The 25,274-nt window shown below is 40.1% G+C and overlaps 2 protein-coding genes across 2 annotated transcripts; both read left to right on the top strand.

Moving 5' to 3' along the window:
• Nucleotides 1-467: 467 nt before the first annotated feature.
• Nucleotides 468-6,814, top strand: LOC117476985 (protein NLRC3-like; the record flags this gene model as incomplete). The annotated part of the gene is made up of 4 exons (XM_034123673.1): nt 468-2,188; nt 2,966-3,139; nt 3,775-3,945; nt 6,365-6,814. Coding segments are annotated over 4 exons (2,325 nt in total), but the record flags the coding sequence as incomplete, so codon positions are not given.
• A 5,393-nt stretch (nt 6,815-12,207) lies between these two features.
• On the top strand, nt 12,208-24,644 carry nyx (nyctalopin). Its single transcript, XM_034123674.1, has 8 exons — nt 12,208-12,477; nt 12,594-12,621; nt 12,748-13,011; nt 14,573-14,711; nt 14,911-14,975; nt 19,293-19,579; nt 20,947-21,251; nt 22,565-24,644. The coding sequence occupies exons 5-8, from the start codon at nt 14,954-14,956 to the stop codon at nt 23,391-23,393; spliced, it is 1,443 nt and encodes a 480-aa protein (XP_033979565.1). The 5' UTR covers nt 12,208-12,477; nt 12,594-12,621; nt 12,748-13,011; nt 14,573-14,711; nt 14,911-14,953; the 3' UTR covers nt 23,394-24,644.
• Nucleotides 24,645-25,274: the final 630 nt, after the last annotated feature.

Consider the following 25,274-nt stretch of genomic DNA (forward strand, 5'->3'; position numbering starts at 1 on the left):
TGCTCTGTGTCAGGACGTCCTGAAGGATCCAGTCTCTACCAGCTGTGGACACTGGTTCTGCAGACAGTGCATCACCTCATACTGGGAGCGGCGCCCTCCATCAGGAGACCCCTCCTGTCCCCAGTGTGGGAAAAGATCCAGAACCAGAGCTGGCCTGCAGACAGCCAGTCAGACCAGCTCTGTACGAGGTAAGAGGCCGAACTCATGCAGCGTCTTATTCCTCTTCCTGGTTCATTTGTTTTTTTTATTAGGTATTCTGTTGAAGAACATAGACATTAAAATGTTTATAAAACATTTAAACTCAGTCTGTTTTTATTAGTTTTATTGTTAGATTCTCAAAAGAATTTTCTTATTCTCTCATGTTTCCTTCTCTTCCAGCAGATAGTGGTCTGCAGGAGGTTTTAGATGAACATAGGCTCAGTCTGAGGAGGAGATGTGAACGTGTGACTGAAGGAACGGATGAAAGTGAAACCCTCCTCAACAGCATCTTCACTGAGCTCTACATCACACAAGGCCAGAGTGAAGAGGTTAATACCCAACATGAGGTGAGGCAGCTGGAGACAGCTTCCAAGAAAGAGACCCTCCATGACACTCCAATCAGGTGCCAGGACATCTTTAAAGCCTTACCTGACCAACAGACTCACATCAAAGCGGTCCTGACCAACGGAGTCGCTGGAGTTGGAAAAACCTTCTCAGTGCAGAAGTTCACTCTGGACTGGGCCGAGGGTTTGGAAAACCAAGATGTCAGTCTGGTGATCCCGCTCTCCTTCAGGGAGCTGAACCTGATCAAAGATGAGCAGTACAGTCTTCTCAGGCTGCTCCATGTTTTCCATCCAACCTTACAGAAGGTCACAGCAGAGCAGCTGGCTGTCTGCAAAGTGCTGCTCATCTTTGACGGCCTGGATGAAAGCAGACTTTCTCTGGATTTCAGAAACAATGAGGTTGTGTCTGATGTCTCACAGCAGTCCTCAGTCAACGTGCTGCTGACAAACCTCATCAGGGGGAAGGTGCTTCCCTCGGCTCTCGTCTGGATAACTTCCAGACCTGCAGCGGCCAATCAGATCCCTCCTGAGTGTGTGGACAGGGTAACAGAAGTACGAGGCTTCACTGACGCCCAGAAGGAGGAGTACTTCAGGAGGAGATTGAGTGATGAAGACCTGTCCAGCAGAATCATCTCTCACATCAAGAGCTCCAGGAGCCTCCACATCATGTGTCTGATCCCAGTCTTCTGCTGGATCACTGCTGCAGTTCTGGACCACATGTTGACTACAGACCAGAGAGGAGAGCTGCCCCAGACCCTCACTGACATGTACTCACACTTCCTGCTGGTCCAGACCAAGAGGAAGAAGCAGAAGTATGAAGAGGGACATGAGACGAGTCCACAGCAGCTGACGGAGGCTGACAGGGAGGTTCTTCTGAAGCTGGGGAGGCTGGCGTTTGAACATCTGGAGAAAGGAGACATCATGTTCTACCAAGAAGACCTGCAGCGCTGTGGTCTTGATGTCACCGAGGCCTTGGTGCACTCAGGAGTTTGTACAGAGATCTTCAAAAGAGAGAGAGTGATCTTCCAGAAAACAGTCTACTGCTTTGTTCATCTGAGCATTCAGGAGTTTCTGGCTGCAGTCTACATGTTGCACTGTTACACCAACAGAGACACAGAGGTACTGAAGGACTTCCTGCAGAGAGACTGGCACTATAAGAACATTAACAGCAGTGATCAGGATTACCCATCACTGGATGTCTTCCTTAAGGGAGTCATGGCGAAATCTCTCAGAAGTAAAAATGGCCACCTGGACCTGTTTGTCCGCTTTCTCCACGGCCTCTCTCTGGAGTCCAACCAGAGACTGTTAGGAGGCCTGCTGGGTCACACAGACAACAGTCCAAAAATCATCCAGAGAGCCATCAACAACCTGAAGGAGAAGAGAACAAAAATCTCTCCTGAAAGGAGCATCAACATCTTCCACTGTCTGACAGAGATGAAGGACCTCTCAGTACATCAGGAGATCACAGAGTTCCTGAAGTCAGAGAACAAATCAAAGAGACTCTCTGTGATCCACTGCTCTGCTCTGGCCTATATGCTGCAGATGTCAGAGGAGGTTCTGGATGAGTTGGACCTGACCAAGTACAAAACATCACCGGAGGGACGACTGAGACTGATTCAAGCTGTGAGGAACTGCAGGAAGGCTGTGTAAGTCCAGATGTGATTAACTTTATAAACTAATGTGGATCAGAAGTTTAATTATTCAAATAAACACCATACGATTTCTGCTGTTTAAATACTGAGAGCAAAATAAACCAACACTGTTCTTCTATTTATTTATAATAATAGTTAAACTGAACCGTTTCTCTCTTCATATTGAGTGATGGAGACGACATGTCAAACACATGAAGGACTTTAGAGGTTTCTCAGCATGTGATCACACCGCACAGCAGGACTTACAGTTATCAGTTATTATTACTTTCTAGTAGTTTCTTTATCATTAAACACACACATGTTTTTATCACAATGTATTAGAGTTTAAAATCAGATCTATATCATATCCCACCAATACCAGTGTTATGTCTTAATACTCATATAGTGAGAACATCTGATGGTATTCAGGTTAACATATTGAAACTTTATTGGTTTGTTAACTGTGTTTGTGTGCACAATACATTTCCAGATGCTCAGAGAAGCCAAAACATCCATCATTCACATCCAAATATTAATTAACATTAAAATATGTACATCTCTAATATTGTAATTTCTGTTTCTTTGGTAACAGTCAGTGACAGCAGGAGCACAGACATGTGATCAGATCACACTGACAACACATTAAACTCTATTATCATATATTATTATATATAAAATGGACTAACAGCAAATCTCAATCAGAACGTATGTCAAATATTGTTTTCATCAAATGCTTGAGGTCATTATGTTTCCTCTTTTTTAACACATGTTGTAATATATGTGTTATTATAGACTTACTGACTGTGGACTCTCAGAGGCTCACTGTGAAGTCGTGGCCTCAGCTCTGAAGTCTGATCCCTCCCATCTGAGAGATCTGGACCTGAGTGACAACCCTCTGAAGGATTCAGGAGTGGAGCTGCTGAGTTCTGGACTAAAGAGTGCAAACTGCAGACTGGAGGCTCTCAGGTCAGTTCACTGACTGAACTTCATCTGTTTGTATTTATCATTTTCTGAACGTTGCTGTCAGAAACAATGAGACGTGTTCTGGAAGTAATATGGTCTGTGTTTACATTAGCATCGCTAACACTCAGTACACAGTACTAACCTGTACTGGAGAGAGTATGTGTAAAGAAGCAGGAAATGAAAAGGAACTCACCTTGTGGTAAACCTGAGAGAGAGAAAGAGTTTTAGCTCCATACTGTTTCAGAAATAATCCTTGATGTGGTTTGGAACATGATATGGAGTTTAATCACGGCAGCATTTGGCTGAGTTTCTGATGCTAGAATTCTGATCAGGCATTAGCTCCGCCTCCTCTTTTTTTTTTTCAAGCTAAGGACCCGAACCTGCTCTTCTCTAACAGCTGGAACAGAGGGATATGAGGGATTTCTAAAATGCATGATCTGTTTGGTATTTGGAGCAAAACACATCATAGACATGTTTTTTATATTTTTTTAAATATCTGAGACCCATAATGTATGCCTAAAGATAGCTTGATAGGAGACCTTTAAAACCCTGTTTAACTCTGAACAGATTATTAAACCTGGAGTTATTTCAAACAGGAACATTGTTTTCTAAAGAAACATCTTGTTTTCTTTATTCAGACTGGATAGCTGCTGGTTGACAGAGATCAGCTGTTCTGCTCTGATCTCAGCTCTGAAGTCCAACCCCTCCCATCTGAGAGTTCTGGACCTGAGTCTCAATGCTCTGCAGGATTCAGGAGTGGAGCTGGGAGATCTTCTGGAGAGTCCAGACTGCAGACTGCAGACTCTCAAGTCAGTTCACTGACTCTCTGTTACTGCTGGAGATCTCATGTTTCATTAGTTATTCAACCTGATTCTTCTACATAATTAACTTACATCCATAAAGTTTATTCATACTTTCATTTGTAGGTACTAAAGTAAGAACTGCAGAGATAAATGTTGACTGATACTTAAAGGAACTGTAATAGATGTTAGTTGTTCAACGTAAATCTATGTTTTTAATATTTAGTAAATGATAACGTCTGAATTAAGTTCATCTGAAGTAATATTAGTTTTACAGGATAAAGTTCACTTTCTGAAGTGATAGATTTTTTGTTCCCATTCATTTAAATGTTGAGTAACATCTGATTGGATTATAAACTGATTGTTATCCTCATTATGTTTTCTTTATTCAGTCTGAGTCACTGCAGTTTGTCAGAGATCAGCTGTTCTGCTCTGATCTCAGCTCTGAAGTCCAACAACCATCTGAGAGATCTGAACCTGAATGGCAACGAGCTTCAGGATTCAGGAGTGAAGCTGAGAGATCTTCTGGAGAGTCCAGACTGCAGACTGGAGACTCTCAAGTCAGTTCACTGACTCTCTGTTACTGCTGGAGATCTCATGTTTCATTAGTTATTAGTGTGAATGCTGTGCCACAGCATTCCACTATAGTACTTTGATTCTTTATTCTTCCCCTTATTATTTCAGCCAATACTTTGGCACTCCATAACTTCAGCTTATTTTCAGCTACAGAAACCATTCAAATATTAAACTATTCAGCCTGTTCAGGAATCGATGGGAAACCTTCACATTTTTAAAAATATTTTATACTTCTTGAAATATTCAGCGTTTTAAACTCTTTTTTTAACATGGAAGTCAATGGGAGATGCCTTCAAATCCTCTTTTCCTACACTTTGCGCCAAATGCTACTCCTTCCACATACTTTCAGCTAGACACTTCATTCCAACTTTCAAATGATCACAAGACCTTCAGCTATCAACATTTTTTATCTTTGATATCTTTTACACTTTTTGAGCTATTTAACTTAGTTTGGAGCTTGGTAAAGAGGCTTTCTTCAGATTTTAACATTAGTGTGGATGGAGCAGCTCGTTAAGTCTAGAGTGCTTTGATCTCAAAACAGAGTGCAGCAGTGCTTCAAATTCTCCCCAAAAAATGTTTTAAACTTGCCATAATTTCCAAACCCTACACTCCTCAGACATATTTTTTCATGAAAAACGTAGGAAAACCTCTCCTAGGTTGGAAAATTAAAAAAAATTAAGAAGAAATATTAAACGAAATGCCTCTTGAGGGCATGAAGAGACAAAAAGTCCACCTAGCTCCCAATTGATTCCCATGTTAAATCTTTCCGGAACTTTCTTCAGAACAGAGAGAAGTACACTTTAGACAAACTGCTCCCATCTCCACATTTTACACACAAAACCAAAAAAAACAACATATATCAGTTCATTGGGGTTCCCTGATGCTCACGGTCTGGTAATTTTTTGATAGGAGCCATAGTTTTTGAACAGGTGGCAAAATTGTCAGATATAATCCTCAATGCATTCTTAATGGGACTCAGTGCTGCAGTTGGTAAATCGTCATAAGTCGTCACCATGGTAACCTTTCATCTCTGGGTTTACACACACAGGTGTTTGTAAACATTCATTCACTACTACTTACATTTAATATCTTTATTTAACTCCTTCAGCCTAATTTCAGCTACAGAAACCATTAAAATATCAAACTATTCAGCCTTTTCAGCACATGATGGGAAACTTTCAACTTTTTCAAAATATGTTATACTTTTTAAAACATTCAGCTTTTTAAAGTCTTTTTTTAACATGGAAGTCATTGCAATGCATTTGAGCTGTAACAATTAAGGGCGATCAAGAGAAGAGAGAGGGCGATCAAGAGAAGAGAGAGAGGGCGATCAAGAGAAGAGAGAGAGGGTGATAGAAGAGTGAGAGGGTGATCAAGAGAACAGAGAGAGGGTGATCAAGAGAAGAGAGAGAGGGTGATAGAAGAGTGAGAGGGCGATCAAGAGGAGAGAGAGGGCGATCAAGAGAAGAGAGAGAGGGCGATCAAGAGGAGAGAGAGAGGGCGATCAAGAGAAGAGAGAGAGGGCAATCAAGAGGAGAGAGAGAGAGGGCGATCAAGAGAAGAGACAGAGGGCGATCAAGAGAAGAGAGAGGGCGATCACGAGAAGAGAGAGGGTGATCAAGAGAAGAGAGAGAGGGCTGTTAGTTGTGAAAAGTAAATCTATGTTTAATTTTTAGTAAACGATAACGTCTGAATAAAAGTCATCTGAAGTAATATTAGTTTTACAGGATAAAGTTTACTTTCTGAAGTAGACAGATTTTTTGTTCCCATTCATTTCAATGTTGAGTAACACATCTAAATATATATGCACATATAAACTGATTTGTATCCTCATCTTGTTTTCTTTATTCAGTCTGAGGTACTGCAGGTTGTCAGAGATCAGCTGTTCTGCTCTGATCTCAGCTCTGAAGTCTAACATCTATCTGAGAGATCTGAACCTGAGTCTCAACGATCTGCAGGATTCAGGAGTGGAGCTGCTGAGAGATCTTCTGGAGAGTCCAGACTGCAGACTGGAGACTCTCTGGTCAGTAAGGGGTCTCTGCTGGTTCAGCAGTATTGTATTAAACACAGGGAGGGATTTCTCTCACTGGGGAATCACAACAGATCAGTGATGTTACCCACTGACTGCAGGCTCTTTCAAGGCCAGCTGAACCTTCAAAGCCACACTTTAGTAATCAACTCTCTAACAGACATATGGGGTTTTACAGAAGAGTGGGAAAGGTAGTCTGTTCTTATGGGATGTTTTTAGTTTCTAGACAAGGGGTGTCCAAACTGCGGCCCGGGGGCCAAATGCGGCCCTCGGAATCGGCCCTCAGCAAGTTCTGAAAGTATAATGAAATATGACCCACAAATGAAACTTGTGCTTGTCTTCTATTTTACTTCTTAAATATATATGTACACATATATTACACAGTACTATTCATGTGTTAATAAGAGCCCACTTTTAAAATAAATGCAGTCAATTAAATTGGAAAACATTTCCTCACAAATCTAACTTGATAAGAAAAAAGCCCAATAACTTATTTTTATAACAAGCGTGAAATAAACCCTTCATATTTCCTGTAATTATAATCAATCTGAAGCTCCTGCTTAAAGGAATGAGCTGCTGACAGAATAAAGTAAACCCTCTGGAGAGCTGGGAGCTGTTTTGTTTCTTAAATTCTTTTTTTTTTAATTTCTTTTTTAGTCAATTTATTGAACATGTCAGAAACAAAACATACAACAATAATAATGGTATATATATATATTATTTTTTCTTTTTTTTCTCACTCATAATAATAATTATAACAAAGTACAAAAAAAAGATAATAAAAAAAAAAAAAAAAAAATTCTCAAATAGTCTCTGTCATGCTCAACAGGGGCAAGAAGAAGCTTAAAACAACTTTTATGGTCCTGCTAAATCTAGCATACATTTTCCTTATAAATAAAATATTAGGTCATCGTCATCAGCGACATGTTTGTCTTGTTAATTTGTTTATTTTTTGTTTTTTTACAAAACAATCAGAAAGAAATTACTTTTACAATTACAAGAAATAACAAATGGGATTTTACAGGTCCTGTTCATAACCATTAATGATTTGGCTCCTAAATAATACTTTCAGTTTAGATAGACTTGTACAATATTTCAGTGCATCAGTACAGTTATTCCACAGACTAACACCTTTTGATGAGATGCAATGAAGTTTGGCATTTGTTCGTACGGGTGGTTTTTTGAAAATGCAGTTTCCTCTAAACATGTGCATGCTTTCTCTCCGTGTGAAAAGTCCCTGGATATTATGAGGTAATTTTTTATTTGCGGCTTTGAACATAATTTGAATAGTTTTATAGTCAACCAGGTCTTGTAGTTTTAGTGTTTTTAGTTTGATAAATAATTTATTTGTTGGTTCTCTGTACGTAGTTTTATGTATAACCCGTATGGCTCTTTTTTGCAGGATGAAGATAGGATGTGTATTTGTTTTATATGTGTTCCCCCAAACTTCCACACAATACATCATGTATGGAAGTATGAAGGAGCAGTACACCATAAACAAGGAAGCTTGATTAATTAGGTATTTGGCTTTATTCAGAATTGCTATTGATTTGGATATTTTGGCTTTGATATAGCTTATATGTGGTTTCCAACTTAATTTATTGTCTATGATTACTCCAAGGAATTTTATTTCCGATACTCTTTCTAATTGGACGCCATTTATAGTGAGTTTCTTTGGTCGATCGATTCCCAAATATTATGAGTTTGGTTTTGCTTGCGTTCAATGTTAATTTATTTTGGTCAAACCAGATCTTCATCCTGCTCAGTTCCTTTTCCATTGTGACCAATAGCTGTTCTAAATTGTCCCCACAGCAGAGTAGACTTGTGTCGTCTGCAAAAAGAATGGTTTTAATAGTTTTTGATACTTCACATATATTGTTAACCTGTTAAGCCTGAGAGACCCCGGTACCGGGGCACTGCCGCAACATCTTGCAGGAAACAGTGTCTGAGGGCATGTTCATTTAATAAACTATGAATGTTTTATATCCATGTAACAGGAAGAAACTCATCTAACTGATCATTTTTTATTTATTTTCTAAATAAAACCCACAATGCTAACGCTGAGCCTCTGAATTAGCAACGAGCAAAAAATGCTAACAGATTACTGCACTGAAATTCACTCACAAAACCTTATTATTTATCTTTTCTGCACATCCATGACATCGTTTCACATCGTGAGGTGACACAGAATCGAAGGGTACCCTCATTATCACTCAATTATACGAAATTGCGACTTTATAAACAAAAACAGACATCAAAACATGTGGCGCTAGGTAGCTAAAAATGCTAACATGGTTACCTTGTGTCGTAGTCTGCTCAAAAGTGGTCTTCAATGGCATTATAACGATAAAAACGCTGCTGAAGTTAATCCATAGGTTAATCCAATGTGTCTGTGTCCCTTTGAAATGATTTCTGATAATCCATGAGCAATAAGACTGCTTTTCCGTTTCTAGATGTCAGAGCGAGAGATAGCTTCACTCTCATGCAAAACTACATGCGCAAAGCCCCCACCTTTTTGTGTTAACGTTGGAGTCTATGTGAAAACCCCCCTTCGATTCTATTGGCTCTAACGGTCAGAAAGAGATGTCAATCACCAAAATCGACCAATGGGTTCCAGAGAAACGGTAAAACCCCCATTTCCACCGAAATCACATCAGAGGTGGAGTTGTTTTTGCTAAACCTCTCTAAAAAGGTAAAATGTCACTTGTTTTGCATCAATCTTGATACAGGGTACTTATTATATGTTGTACTTTGGATTCCTAAAGCTTTTAGTCTACTTTACCATCATCCAAGGGTAGTTTTCACTATAAGTAAAAAATTATTGTTGGACGGACACTATCATTTACAGTTTTTTACTATGTAAAATCTGAATTTTCTTTAAAATAAAAAACATCTATATTGTTCTGACTTTTCTACATCCAACTCACAGGTCTATCATTACTTTGAGAAAAAAGATTATTAATTTAACCCTTTTAGAAGGGAAGATATGGTAATTTGTTCTGGGAATGGCATTTTCGAGCCTGAGACCTGAAAAACAGGCTCAGGGCTAATATACAGAATAAATAGTAATGGCCCCAAGACTGAGCCCTGAGGCACCCCACATGTAACCTGCAGTAGTTGTGATTTATGGCTTTGTAGTTCAATGTACTGTTCCCTGTTATGTAGGTAGCTGGATAGCCATGATAGTGCAACACCTCTAATGCCATATCTCTGTAGTTTTTTTATTAATAATTCATGGTCAACCGTGTCAAATGCTTTTTTAAGTTTCAGAAATATCCCTATTGCATATTCTTTTCTATTGCCTTAGTAATGTGTTCCATAAATTCTATAACTGCAAATGATGTGGTTCTGTTAGCTCTGAAACCATATTGTTGTTCATAGAGTATGTTATGTTTGGTGATGAAGTCATTTAGTCTTGTATAGTCGATTTTTTCCAGTATTTTAGACAACTGTGAGAGCAATTAAATTGGTCTATAGTTTGAGAGTACATGTTTATCTCCAGATTTATGTATTGGTATGACTTGAGCAGTTTTCATTTTATTTGGAAATACACCGGTTTGTATTGACTGATTACAGAGTTATTGGTTTGGCTATACATTCAATAATGTTTTTAACTGTATACATGTCAATATCATGACAGTCTGTAGACCTTTTACTCTTAAGTTTTTTAACTGTGTCAATAATTTCATTTTCATCAGTCCCTCTTAAGAATATAGTTTCCTTCACATATATATCTTTACTTTCTACACCTTCACTACTACCAGTATTTGGAATTTCCCCAGCTAGACAAGGACCAACATTGACAAAGTACTTATTGAAATCTTCAGCAACTGAGGTCATGTCATAAATTACTGTATCGTTTTTTGACAGAAAACTGTTTGGGTATTGTGCCTTTCCATTTCCTTTTTTAATAATGGTATTTAATACATTCCATGTGTTTTTAATGTTATTTTTGTTATCCTCCAATAATTTGTTGTAATGATCCATTTTGCTACATCGTATTATCTTTGTCAGTTTGTTTTTGTATGTCTTGTATTTTTGTTCAGCCTCTACTGATCTATTCTTTAAGAAGTCTTTATATAATTCATTTTTCGTTTTTACATGCATTTAATATTCCCTTAGTGATCCATGGTTTTTCAGCATATTTTTGTTTCACTATTTTCTTTACACGAGGACAATGTTTTTCATACAGCCCTGATAGAATATCTAGAAATGATTCATAGGCTTCATTTACATCTGGTACATACACTTTGTTCCAGTCTTGTTTGGATAATTCTGTGTCGTTGCAAAGACTGGCAGGTGATCACTTGTGTCATTTATTAATATTCCACTTATTACTTTCCTATCCATAACATTTGTGAATATGTTGTCAATGAGTGTAGCACTGTGTGATGTTATTCTGGTTGTTCGTGTGATTGTAGGATATAAACTGTTGCTATACATAGAATTAATAAATTCTGTAGTTGCATTGTGTTCTTGTGGGTTCAGCAAATCAATGTTAAAATCTCCACATACAAAGAGCATGTTCTTGCTGCTTGTGTAGTTATAAAGTTCAGCTAGCTTTTTCTCAAATGTGTCAATACATGATCCTGGTTTTCTATACACGCAGCTTATCAGAAGGTTTTTAGATTTTTTTCATTTCAATTTCTACTGTTATGCATTCCATAATGTTGTCTATAGCAAAAGACATATTACTGACAGATCTACTTTTGTAACTTTTGTTAATATAAAGTGCAGTCCCCCCACCTTTAGAATTAGTCCTATTAGTAAAAAACATTTTGTATCCCTCGATTTCAACCATGTCAGCTTGCTCATCACTAAGCCAGGTCTCTGATATTGCTAGGGCTGTAACTTGTTTCTCCAGTTGCCTTAAACAGTGTTTGATCTTTGATACATTTGAAATGAGGCTTCTGCTATTAAAATGTAATATTGATATTGATCCATCCATTATTCCATTTCTTTTGAGTTGATCTTCTGTGTAGTATTCACATTGGTTATGGATGTTATTGTAGAAATTATTTTCAGGGTCAATATCCTTTTCAATGTCTTGTGATTTATGTTCCGTGTATTTGAAACATTTCAAGTCCAGTTTTTCATATTCAGCAGGTGAGTGGTTTTTGTCCAAGCTTATCATGGGTGTTCTTAGTGTGTTCATTTCAGTGTGTAGCTATTCAGTTACCTTATGTTGATTTTGATGTTTCATTCCTCAAACTGATCCAGCTCGGTGATGTCCCGGATAATGAGCACTTTCGCCATCTCTGCTGTTGATCCATTTAGTTTGATAACATTTTTACAATTTGTCGACCATGTTGCTTGAATCTTGTTTTGTTTCTTTAGTATACGTGCTCTCCTTGCGATGTCCGCGTTCTTCTTCGTAAGGTGTTCGTTAATGTAAACATTGGTCCCTTTTAGTTTCCTTCCTTGTCTGAGGAGTGCATATTTATTTTTCCTGTTGATGAACCGGATTATTATTGCTGGTGTGGCTGTTGTGTTCTTGCTCCGCAGGGCATGACAGGCCTCAATATCTCCGCTGTCAACAGATATGCCCTTGCTGTAAATATATATTCAAGTAACAAGCATCATTTACCTTCATTTTATTGAGTTTTCTGACTTATAACTTAACTTATGTGGCAACATACCTCAAGATAGCGGCCCAGCCCTTTATATATTTTTCTGTATGCGGCCCTCGGTGAAAAAGGTTTGGACCCCCCTGTTCTAGACCAATGACTGGTTACTTCCTGTAATGCAGCTGAGAGCTGTGGCAGGCAGTCGTAGTGTTTGCAGAGAAGATATGATGGGATGTAAAGCATGAGATCAGGACTCTGAAGCTGACTCAAAGAACTAACACTTATTTTAACGGGATCTAAAACTGTTGGATTGTGTTCATCCCTACAGGATCACAGGAGAGACGATCAGAGCCACGATCCAGAAGACCTGTGAGTACTGAAACCATATCCTCCATTCATCAAGATATGAAACTCTTTAATGGAGCATGACCTCAGAGGAAAACTACACTCTTCATTATTCTCTCTCTCTCTCCTTCTCCTCTCAGGTGACAGGAAGTGAAGACACACAGAAAGGTGAGAGGTCGTACCAAGTGAAGTTTATTTATTGAGGTTTCAACACTTAGTTAAAATGTAGTTATTGCTCAGTGTGTTTCTGGTGTTCCAGACAAATCTGTAAGCTCAGGTTTTCTTTGTTCTCAGTGTATTCATCACGGGGCGAGTTTGAGACGTGAAGAGGAGCGTGGAGGCATTTTGGAAAATAAAGAAGAAGGCTGCAGCTGATGAGAGACTTCCTGTTGGCTCTCCTCAATATGAAATGAACAAAAACAATCAATTGTACTTAAAGCTTTTCTTAAGAAGAAAGATGTTGCACATACACCTGCTGCTACCTACCACCACCTCCCACCCATCCCGGCACCAAAGAGGAGACTCCATCGACCCCAGATACCCCAACTCACTCTTCAGGTTAGCTTGGAGCCCCGCCTTTACCTGCCCCAACATCTCACTTTGAACGATGTAGTCATCCAGATATCATGCCTCATACTGCCCAAACCGTCTATTCCAGCTGTTAGAGAAACGCGGATTTTGGGTCCTTACCTTAATAAAAAAAAAAAAGAGGAGGCGGAGCTAATGCCTGATCAGAATTCTACCGGAGATAAAGTTAAATTCTGCTGTGATAAAACGCCATCCTGTTCTAAACCACATCAAGGATTATTTCTGAAACAGTATGGAGCTCAGATTATTTTTCTCTTGTGGGTTTACCACAAGGTGAGTTACTTTTTGTATTTCCTGCTTTTTAAACACATGTGCTCTCCAGTACAGGTTAGCTCTGAGTGTTAGCGAGGCTTGCTAATGTAAACAAAGATTAGATTACGTCCAAAACACGTCAGGCATTGTTTCTGATAGCAACTCTCTGTGGGTCCGCTGCCGATTTGATGTCATATCGGCAGCAAATCTGTATCCGCTCGTTGTAGCCCCGTTTTTAAAAGATTTGGGTACGGAGGAAAAGAGAGAGGGTTTTATTTTCTGACACTGCGTGAGTTCCCCGACGCACCGGGGACACATATTTATGTATAAAAGACATCAAAAAGTGCATTTTGCATGATAGGTTTAGAAATCATTGGCGGAAAGTAACAGAAAAATTACAAATGATTATGTGATGTACAGGGAAACAAAATGGTTAAAAAACAAACAGCTTTTATGATTTATTTTCAATATTTTGTCAAATTATCAACTGTGGGTTTAAGTCATCATTTTTGTATATTCATTTAATTTATTCTTCAATAAATTGCCCCATCTCTCTCATAGAAACTGATACAAAAGGACGACATTTTGGTTAAATCTTAAATCTTCAGCACTCATGGGCAACTGTTACCAATTATTAATTTTATTTTTCCTGGAGAGGACCAGTTCAAAGAGGGCAAACGTGCATCTTTTACCCGGCCTTGTGCACGTAAAGCATAATAATCTTATTTAAAAATGTTTATTGATCTCCTCTCATCATCATATCACAGCTGATAGCGAGCGGCTGATCCCTTGATCCATTTCAACGTCTGCATTTCAACTTTCATTTCCAACTTCATGCCGTTTCTGTTTCTGTGTGAGAGAGACTGTGTGTGTGTGTGTGTGTGTGTGTGTGTGTGTGTGTGTGTGTGTGTGTGTGTGTGTGTGTGTGTGTGTGTGTGTGTGTGTGTGTGTGTGTGTGTGTGTGTGTGTGTGTGTGTGTGTGTGTGTGTGTGTGTGTGTGTGTGTGTGTGTGTGTGTGTGTAATCTGTGTGTTTCTAAGTTACCGCTGTGCTTTTTGATCTGAGAGCTTCTCTTTACTTCAGTAATCCCTCCATCCCTCCATCCAGGGGATTTCACTGCCATTAAGAGATGGCTTTTTGGTGTGTGTGTGTGTGTGTGTGTGTGTGTGTGTGTGTGTGTGTGTGTGTGTGTGTGTGTGTGTGTGTGTGTGTGTGTGTGTGTGTGTGTGTGTGTGTGTGTGTGTGTGTGTGTGTGTGTGTGTGTGTGTGTGTGTGTGAAGGGGGGAGGTTGAAGTGTAGTAGCACACACTCTTTTCTCTGCAGAAGCCTCAGATAGAGGTGCAGTCTGCAGGATGGAGACATGCAGGAACATCTGGATTTTTAACACAAATGGAGGCAACTTCCCTGAAAGATCTGCAGGTACGCTCTTTTTTATTTGTCTTTATATTATTACAATTACATTTCGTGCAGATTATATAAGATTGTGACGAGTTTCAGAGTCAAACGGAGCTCAAGCGGCGTCCTTGGAGTCACTTTGCACGGCTGGATTTGGGACATGTTTTTTATATTTCATCATTAAGTGCTGCTGTCTTGTTGTTGTTTTTTTGTACCGTTTCAGACCCCCGCTAATCCTGGCATGTCCCAGATGAGAGGCCGCAGTAATGACTGTCATCACTTTCACTGGTGAGTCACTTTCAATCCTTCACCTCCTCCATGCAGCTGCTCTCAGATCAATGAATGAATGAATGAATGAATCCTCACTAACATGACAAAACGGCACAAAACCACATTTTCCTGTGAGATAATGGAAGTCTTTTCCGACTGTTAAACAGGAGAGATGTTAACAGAACATTTATATGGATGCACTTTGCACCATTGTGTCACATGCATTATTCTAGTCTTATTTCTGGTTAGAGGAGCCTGGGACTTTAGACTCTTATTGCCAAGCGATTGTGCAAATGAAAAATGAACCTTACTTAAAGGGGACCTATCATGCAAAATGCACTTTTGTACGTCTTTTCTACATGAATATGTGTCCCCGGTGTTCCAGGGAACTCACCAAGTGTCAGAAAACACAACCCTCTCTATTTTCCTCCATACCCAAATCTCTAAAAAAGGGGCTGCAACGGATCTGATAAAAACTGATCCAGATTTGAACACTGTCCTGACGTCAGGACGGAGGCGCTACGGCTATTGGGCCAACTCCACCAATCAGGAGGAGACAGCCACGGCCATTGCCGTTCGAAAGCGCTGGAGACGCTGTAGTGCATATGCCAGGCCTGTAGGTGGTGCTGTTCTCACAGAATCAGCCCTTGCACAAACAGAGCTATACATTTTCAAATTGAGCAAAATGAGGCATGGCTAAAATGCATGATCTGTTTGGTATTTTGAAAAAAAAATATGCCTTATATAGGTATGGTCCTATACTATATTATTCAAATATAGCATGATAGGTCCACTTTAAAGGTCCCATGTCATGCTTTTCTGGTTATTACCCGTCCCCTTGAGTGTTATGTAGCTTTTTCTGCATGTAAACAGTCTGCAGAGTCACAAACCCTCAAAGCACACCCTGTAGAGAGTAAAACTTTAACACAGAAAATACCTGTCTATGCTGCCCCAGAACGCCTCGTTGGAGATTTCTCTTTCTCCATTGTTTACTTCTTGGGTATAGTGGCGTATTTCGGGTATAGTGACGTAACGTAACGACCGCGGAGCCGTTACGTTTGGACCAATCCGCGGACTTCCTCACACACACACACTCGGCGGGACGTTGCGAGGCTCGCTGCTGCGAGGAGCGGACACTGTGAGCTGGCTCACTGGTGTGGGGTCGGAGAGACAGCGAGACACCGCGGAACTCAGCCTGAGCACACACACAAACTCCCAGCCAGGCTGCGGGTGTGTGTGTGTTTCGGGATGTTTTTCGCTGTGTCTCGCTGTCTCGGAGACGGCCACTGGGCTCACAGGGAGGGGGGGGGCAGGAGCTTTAAGAAACATCATGCTGGAAGAATATGCAAAGGCCTTAAAGAGGAAATATAAAGCTCACATCATAACTCAGTTAAGAAATACTGCTGCTTCATTTTGTGCAGCATTAGACTTTGTGCAAAAAGATTGAATCCAAGTATTAAAATATATCATTCCAGTGGAAAATACTAAATAAAACCCACCACTTAATAACAGTTGTATTGTATGGATGCACATTGCTTCACAAAGCCTGAACATCTTACAAACCTTATACTCAAACTGTGAAGTACATACAAAATGAAAAAAGGAATGAATGAATGAATAAATACACAAAATAAATGTATTTATTTGATTAAAGGCCGGCCACTACATGATTGTTATGCAGCACTGTTTCTTATTTATTTTCAACCTTTTTCACACAGCTAAACATTTCAATTGCAAAACTAAAATCTGTTGAGGTGAAATCTAATCCAAAACTGATGTTTGATTTGATTTCTCTTATTCATCCATAGCTGTTATCCTTTGATGCATGCTGAATTATCAGAAATATTGTCCTATTAAAATCCAGAAATGTTAGTTTTAAACCTCTTAAAGATATTAAATTGACAAAAATGTGAATTTAGGATAACAAAGGGATTATAATTCAAGCATAAAATACAAAAAAACCCTCAATATTGGTTCACAGTTTAGTGCATCGCTAACCATACGACAAATTCTCCAAGAATCTCCTAAAAATGTTGGCTTTAAACCACTTAAAGACGTTAAATTAAGACATTTGAGTATTGAGGATAACTAAGGAGTTATAATTCAGCGTAAAATTACTTAAAATAACTCAACATTGGTTCACAGTTTACTCTAATGGATCATATCAGATGATGAGAGCTCCGATGCTTCGCTAACAATACGACAAATTCTCCTAAAACCTCTTGGAAATGTTGGTTTGAACCCCTTGAAGATATTAAAATAAGACATTTTAGTATTTAAGATAACAAATGGATTATAATTCACCATAAAATACAAAAAAAAACCTCAACATTGGTTCACAGTTTATTCTAATGCATCATATCAGATGATGAGAGCTCCGATGCTTCGCTAACAATACGACAAATTCTCCTAGAAATGTATTTTTTTCCTCCTTTAAAGTCCTTCTACAGACAGGGATGGCTGTTCTGATTGATCAGACTAAAAGGAAGTCTGCTGGGTTTCGGCCTGCAGGCTGAAATAAATCCATCAGCAGACAGGAGCTATTGTTGTGCAGCTAATCTGCTGTAAGCTGCGCTGCATTATTAATCACTTCATCATTTCAGGAGAGAGAGAATTACACTCTCAACGGGACTCCAACGTCAGAAATACTCAGGAGGAAACGTGTGTTAATAAACTCACTACATACACTTTATCACTCAATTCTGTGGCAGTTAAAACAGTTAAACCATCTGGACTGTGGAGGTCAAATCTTCCTGCAGAATATGCATTTAGTTTTTCTATTTACCAGCGGGAGAAATAGTGGTAACACAAAACTAAGGGACCATTCTGTGTAAAGCAGACATTTAGAAACTCAGGGTCACAGCCTCTCTTCCTCTTTGAACCATAGACTTCATTTGGGAAGTGGATTTAGTAGATTTAGTGTGTTTTTGAACCAGTTTAACTTAAAGGGGACCTATCATGCAAAATGCACTTTTGTACGTCTTTTATACATGAATATGTGTCCCCGGTGTTCCAGGGAACTCACCAAGTGTCAGAAAACACAACCCTCTCTATTTTCCTCCATACCCAAATCTCTAAAAAAGGGGCTGCAACGGATCTGATAAAAACTGATCCAGATTTGAACACTGTCCTGACGTCAGGACGGTGGCGCTACGGCTATTGGGCCAACTCCACCAATCAGGAGGAGACAGCCACGGCCATTGCCGTTCGAAAGCGCTGGAGACGCTGTAGTACATATGCCAGGCCTGTAGGTGGTGCTGTTCTCACAGAATCTGCCCTTGTGCAAATTGAGCAAAATGAGGCATGGCTAAAATGCATGATCTGTTTGGTATTTTGAAAAAAAAAAGTATAAATATGCCTTATATAGGTATGGTCCTACACTATATTATTCAAATATAGCATGATAGGTCCACTTTAAATATTTTATTAGGCAATTTACCAATAGTTTTTCGCGGATAACTCAAAATGTGTTTTTGTCTCCTGCAGTGTTTTCTTTATATAATTAAAACCGTGTCTTTGTGATCTCTCCTGCAGTGTCGGTGTTGCGGCATGCTAGCTTTATTCTTTTGCAGCATGTTCCCACAGTGTTTTTTTAAATATAATTCAAAACGTGTCTTTGTGATCTCTCCTGCAGTGTTTTATTTTTTATTTTATTTTTTTGGCAGCGAACAATTACAGTGTTTTTTCAAGACATAGTTATTGTACATCGTAAAGGTTGGGTAGGTAATTCACTTCAGAAACACTTTTTGTTATATTCCATGGAATGCTCTTAACATCCCGATAGCAATGAATATCTGAAGTGCTTTGACAAAAAATACATTAAAAAAATATCATCTGTGGAAGCCGTAGTACTGTAAAAAGCACGACCAATCATTGAGCCGGCCCGGCTAAAATAACTGGATGGCCTACCTGCCTGTCAGCCTTCCATCTGTGCACAAACTTATCTCGTGCCCTCATTGGTCATGTGCGCGTTCGTGTGTGTTGGAGGAGGGGCTCTGTGAGGAAGTGGCAGATTTGTTCCGGTTGTGTATTTTCAAATTCTAGCGATCTCGAGCCGGTTTCTCCAAAATCACCTACCCTACCTTTAAGTTTGTCTGTCCGAAATACCTTAAATAAAAACAGTAAAAAGTACGAACAATACGAACATTAGGGAGTGATCAGGACTTCACAGTAAAATCATACGTTTGTAAAAATAAAATCTGGCCTATGAGGTTTTATGAAATCAGTGCACTTTCTCCTTCGTGACAGTGTTTTACTTTTATAATTCAAAACGTGTCTTTGTGATCTCTCCTGCAGTGTTTTCTTTATATAATTATAACCCTGTCTCCCATGCAGTGGTGTTTCTGGTCCTCCTCCCCCAGCCCCTCCTCGCTCGCTGGGCCTGTGTGCGCTCCTGCCCCCCCTCCTGCTCCTGCACCCCCGAGAGGAGCTGCTCTGTTCTTTGTGACCGCTCCCGTCTGGCGGAGATTCCTCCAGAGTTTCCCTGCGAGGCGGCAGCCATCAACCTGGACAAGAACAGCTTGAAGTTCCTCTCAGAGCGGGCCTTCGGGACCCTGCCCGCCCTGAAGAGCCTCTCTGTGGAGCACAACAACATCTCCTTCATCACGCCTGGAGCCTTCAAGGTCTGAACGAGGAATATTCCTATATTAACAGCATGTTTTTATGAGTCTGTACTGAAGAAAGAAGCTGGTATTTCACTGTTCAATAGTCTTGAGAGTAACCTAGAGGTCTAAGCATTGGTTTTAAATGTGGGGGGCCGGGGTTCAACACATGAAACCTCTTTCGTCTTCAGAAATATTGAAAGAAAGATATGTGTAATTTGGTTCCAGACGTCCTGGTGACCTGGTATTTTTCTGGATACCACGGTCCACTTTGGCTCCTCCTCCTTCATCTGTCTAGGTGGCTCGAGGGCAATCAGGGGGTCACTAGTTTGACCCCCAGCATGTCAAAGGCATCCTTGTAACAGAAATATTACAAATTATTATGTGATATTTAGGGAAAGAAAATGGTAAAACAAAACAAACAGCTTTTATGATTTTTTCCCCAATATTTTGTCAAATTATCAACTGTGGGTTTAAGTCATTTTATGCCTGTTTTTTTTTTACCATATTTGTGTATATTTATTTAATTTATTTTTCAATAAATTGCCCCATCTCTCTCTCTTCAAAACGGATAAGAAAAGTACAATATTTTGATTAAATCTGGTTCAACTTCAGCACTCACGGCCAGCTCATGTTCCTGCTAACACAACAATAAAAAAATACCAATTATTCATTTCATATTTCCTGGAGAGGACCAGTTCAAAGAGGGCAAACGTGCATCTTTTTCCCTGCCTTGTGCACGTAAAGCACAATAATCTTATTTAAAAATGTTTATTGATCTGCTCTCATCATCATATCACAGCTGATAGCGAGCGGCTGATCCCTTGATCCATTTCAACGTCTGCATTTCAACTTTCATTTCCAACTTCATGCCGTTTCTGTTTCTGTGTGTGTCTGTCTGTGTGTGTGTGTGTGTGTGTGTGTGTGTGTGTGTGTGTGTGTGTGTGTGTGTGTGTGTGTGTGTGTGTGTGTATGTGTGTGAGAGATTAGACAAAAAAAAGAGCAATTAATGTCAACATTATAATTAAAAGGATATGAGTAACTGTTACGGCCTGGCTCATAGGCTGCAACAAAGATGGGAGACCAGACAAGTATATAATAGTATAATAGTCATGTATCCTGGGGGGATGTCAATAGCAGCTCCTTAAAGACCTTACAGGAGTTAGCCCAAAGAACACTAATCTCAGACAAAAATCTATCAGCTGTGATATTTTCTGCAGACCATTTACATGCACTAAAACCCATAGAACACACTTCAGGAGAGGGAACACCTTCAACACCTTAATAGAACCTCTTTATATCTGTTCTTTTGACAGTGTCGTTGTCTGAATAAAGCTTTAGCTGTGGGTCATGTCATCTGAAGAGCCAACCCCCCTCTCTCTCCTCAGGGCCTCCCTAACCTGGTGGAGCTGAAGCTGGCCAACAACGACTACATCAGTTATCTTCACACGCGCACCTTCACGGGGATAAAGAAGCTGGAGCGCCTGGACCTGTCCAACTGCAACCTGTTCAACATCCCCGACCGCATCTTCATCGAGCAGCCGGCGCTCCTCGAGGTCTTCCTCTTCGAGAACCACTTCCGCAGGATCCCCTCGTCCTTCAGAGGGATGGAGAACCTGACGCACATCTACCTGGAGAGGTGTCGCATCGAGGCGGTGGCCTACAACTCCCTGCTGGGCCTCACAAGACTCAGGTGAGAGACACACAGATATAAATACATATATATATATATACACAAACAATACCTGGAGAGGTGTAGGGTCTACAACTCCCTACTGGGCCTCACAAGACTCAGATGAGAGACACACAGATATAAATACATATATATATATATACACAAACAATACCTGGAGAGGTGTCGGATCGAGGCTGTGGCCTACAACTATCTGCTGGGACTCACAAGACGCAGGTGAGAGAAGACAGGAAGTCAAAGTTTATTAAGTTACTAAGGGACTTCTGGCAGGCAGAGATGTCAAAAGTACACACATCCTTTACTCAAGAAGAAGTACACACATCCTTTACTCAAGTAGAAGTACAGATACTCGTGTTTAAAAATACTCTGGTGAAAGTAGAAGTACTGACTAAACTTCTTTACTCAAGTAGAAGTAAAGAGGGCTTTGAAATGTACTTCAGTAAAAAGTACCCATAACTAGCAGCTGTTTTAAAGAGTACCTGACCTCCCTTTATATTAATAGAACAATAATGTCATTGTTAGCTAATGAATGTTTCCATGCTGAACAACGGCAACATGACAACGTTTTCATTGGTCCCTCTTCTTTAGAGAAGACCAGGAAATGATGGATACACGGATCGTGTTCAAATCAATAGGCACGCAATGACTCTAAATAATAATGATCACGCCACCAAACACACATTCAAACTAAAGGAACCAGCCTGTTTGGAAAATGTGAGAAGTAGAAAGTACAGGTATTTGTGTTCAACATGTAAGAAGTAGAAAGTACAGGTATTTGTGTTCAACATGTAAGAAGTAGAAAGTACAGGTATTTGTGTTCAACATGTAAGAAGTAGAAAGTACAGGTATTGGTGTTCAAAATGTAAGAAGTAGAAAGTACAGGTATTGGTGTTCAAAATGTAAGAAGTAGAAAGTACAGGTATTTGTGTTCAACATGTAAGAAGTAGAAAGTACAGGTATTTGTGTTCAACATGTAAGAAGTAGAAAGTACAGGTATTTGTGTTCAACATGTAAGAAGTAGAAAGTACAGGTATTTGTGTTCAACATGTAAGAAGTAGAAAGTACAGGTATTTGTGTTCAACATGTGAGAAGTAGAAAGTACAGGTATTTGTGTTCAACATGTAAGAAGTAGAAAGTTCAGGTATTTGTGTTCAAAATGTAAGAAGTCAAAGTAAAAAGTGGTCAGAAAAATAAGTAGTGGAGTAAAGTACTGATACCAGAAACATGTACTTAAGTACAGTAACAAAGTATTTGTACTCCACTACTTCCCACTTCTGTGTCTTCTAAACATATCCTCTTCTTCTTGCTCTCAGGTTCCTAAACCTCCAGGAGAACCGCATCCACGTGATCCACGACCACTCCTTCCAGGACCTGGTGCGTCTGGAGAACTTCTACCTGAACGACAACTTGCTGGCGCGCCTCCCTCGCTCCGCCTTCAAAGGCCTCGTCTGCCTCAAGATGCTGAACCTGGGCGGGAACAAGCTGACCAACGTGTCCCGCACCTGGTTCGGTGACCAGGTGGAGCTGGAGGTGCTCTACCTGGACAGGAACCAGCTGTTAAACATCGAGGAAGGAGCCTTCGAGAACCTCACCAGCCTCATCACGCTTCACCTGAACAGCAACAACCTCACGACGTTCCCCTTTCCTGTTTTCCAGCCCGTTTACTTCCTCGCTCGCCTCTTTCTTTTCAGGAACCCATGGGTGTGCGACTGTTCCTTAGAGTGGCTAAAAGAATGGATGGAAAGTTATAAACTAGTTCGAGACGTCCCGTGTGCGTCACCTTCCTCCGTGGCTGGATTAGATCTTTCCGAGGTGGTTTTTGCGAGAGTTAACGACACCTGTGTGGACCCCGGAGAGCTGAATGTAACCACGGTTTCGTCACAAATCGTCGCCACGACTGAGAACCGCTTCAACAACCTCGTCTCCAAACTCCTGCAGCAGGAGCTCAGGGAGGAGATGGGGAACGGGACGGAAAGTCTGAGAAACGGGACTCTGATGTCTGAGGAGGGGAAACTCTCATCGGGGGTCAAAGGGCGAAGAGGGAACGGAAACCAAACATTTCTCTGCTTTATAGTCGTAGTGTGGATCGTGTTTGATTTGATCGGACAATTAGATAGTTATTACTGTCTCTCGTGCACATGAGGAAATGGTTTCTTTGCTTTGTGAGCGACAGAAGGAACAAGGAGTAGCTTTTCAAATTGACGATGAGATAAAACATGTTTCATTTCATCCAAGAGCGGACGTGGGGTTGCTGTTGAGAGTTTGCCGTGCTAAACGTCTGGATTCCTGGATATTATTCTAGGGAAATGCAAGCGTGGCAAACTGGATATTTTTAGTTTTTCACGCGTGGATCGTGTTTGATTTGATCGGACATTTGGATAGTTATTACTGTCTCTCGTGCACATGAGAACTTTGGAAATGCAGTTTGCTTTCTGACCGACAGAAGGAACGAGGAGTAGCTTTTCAAATGGCAGATGAGATAAAACATGTTTCATTTCATCCAGGAACAGAGCAACAAGCTGTCATTGACGTGGGGTTGCTGGTGTGAGTTTGCCCTGCTAAACGTCTGGATTTCTGGATATTATTCTTGTGAAATGCAAGCGCGGCGCGAGGACTTTGGAAATGGTTTCTTTGCTTTCTGACAGACAGAAGGACTAGCTTTTCAAATTGCTGATGAGCTAAAATTATGTTTCATTTCATCCAAGAACGCAGCAACAAGCTGTCATTGCTGGTGTGAGTTTGCCCTGCTAAACGTATGGATTTCTGGATATTATTCTTGCGAAATGCAAGCGCAGCAAACTGGATATTATCAGCTATCTTCAAAGGAAAGACTGATGTTTACATGTGTACATCTACTCTTGTTTTTACTTGTTTGCCCTGCAAGACGGTGGATTTGTTCTAAAGAAAGTTGTGATTAAAGACCATTCATCCATGAAAGCACGGAGGAACACTCGTCCTTAAACGTGGCGCTGTGAGTTTGCGCTGCGAACTTTAGGATTTTCGGGATATTTCTAAAGGCATTCACACTCCAATGAGCTCCTCTTCTCTAAACTTGTGAGTTTGGGCTGCAAAACGTAGGATGTTTTTTAAAATTGCAGATGGGATTTAAGATCATTTATCCAAGAAAGACTGAGAAATACTCTTCCTTAAACGTGGCAGTACTGGTGTGAGTTTGCGCTGTCAAACGCTGGATTTTCGGGATATTTTCTTTTGAAATGAAAGCGCGGTAAACTGAATATCTTCCGCTTTCTTTAGTGGAAAAGACTGATGTTTAAACAGTGGCATTTATGTCAAACAAGCTTCTGTTTTATGTGGTGTGAGTTTGCCGTGCAGAAAATAGGATTGTTTTCTGTTGAAATGCAAGCATGGCAAATTAAAACAATTATGACTATTTTCAGCTGTAAGAAGACTGATATTGTCATGGTGGCATTTTCGCTCAAATGATCCTTGTCTGCTCTACAAAATGTATGATTTTTGTTGAAATGACAGATAAGATCAAACATCTTTTATCCATGAAAGACGGAGGAATACTCGTTCTTTCACGCTGCGTTGCTGGTGTGAGTCTCGCTGCAAAAAGTAGGATTTTCTGGACATTTTGCTGTTGAAATGCGATCCTTTGCAAACTGGAAATGTTCTGCTATCTTCCGAGAAAAGACTGACAGCATTTATCTCCACATGAGCTGTTCAAATACAATAATCTATGATATGTATAGATTAAATATCCCATGCATCCTCTTCATCCTCATTAACAGCTGCAGGATCTCCAGCATCACGGAGGCGGAGGATTACTGTGATCAAAGTGAACATGTGAAGCTACACTTTCTGTTGCATAACACTCTAATTAATATGACGTGGTATTCTTGGTTTGTTACGAGTGTGTTTTACTTTCATTTACATCTCTGTGAGGAGACGCTGTGAACAGATGTCTCTCTGCTGCTCTTCATGCAGATATGAACACTGTGCAGCTTTCCCATAAACTCACTAATCTTCTTACAGCGCTGCAGCGTAATGGAGGCTCTTTCT

The sequence above is a fragment of the Trematomus bernacchii genome, unplaced genomic scaffold (genome assembly GCF_902827165.1).
Source record: "Trematomus bernacchii unplaced genomic scaffold, fTreBer1.1, whole genome shotgun sequence".
NCBI lineage: Eukaryota > Metazoa > Chordata > Actinopteri > Perciformes > Nototheniidae > Trematomus > Trematomus bernacchii.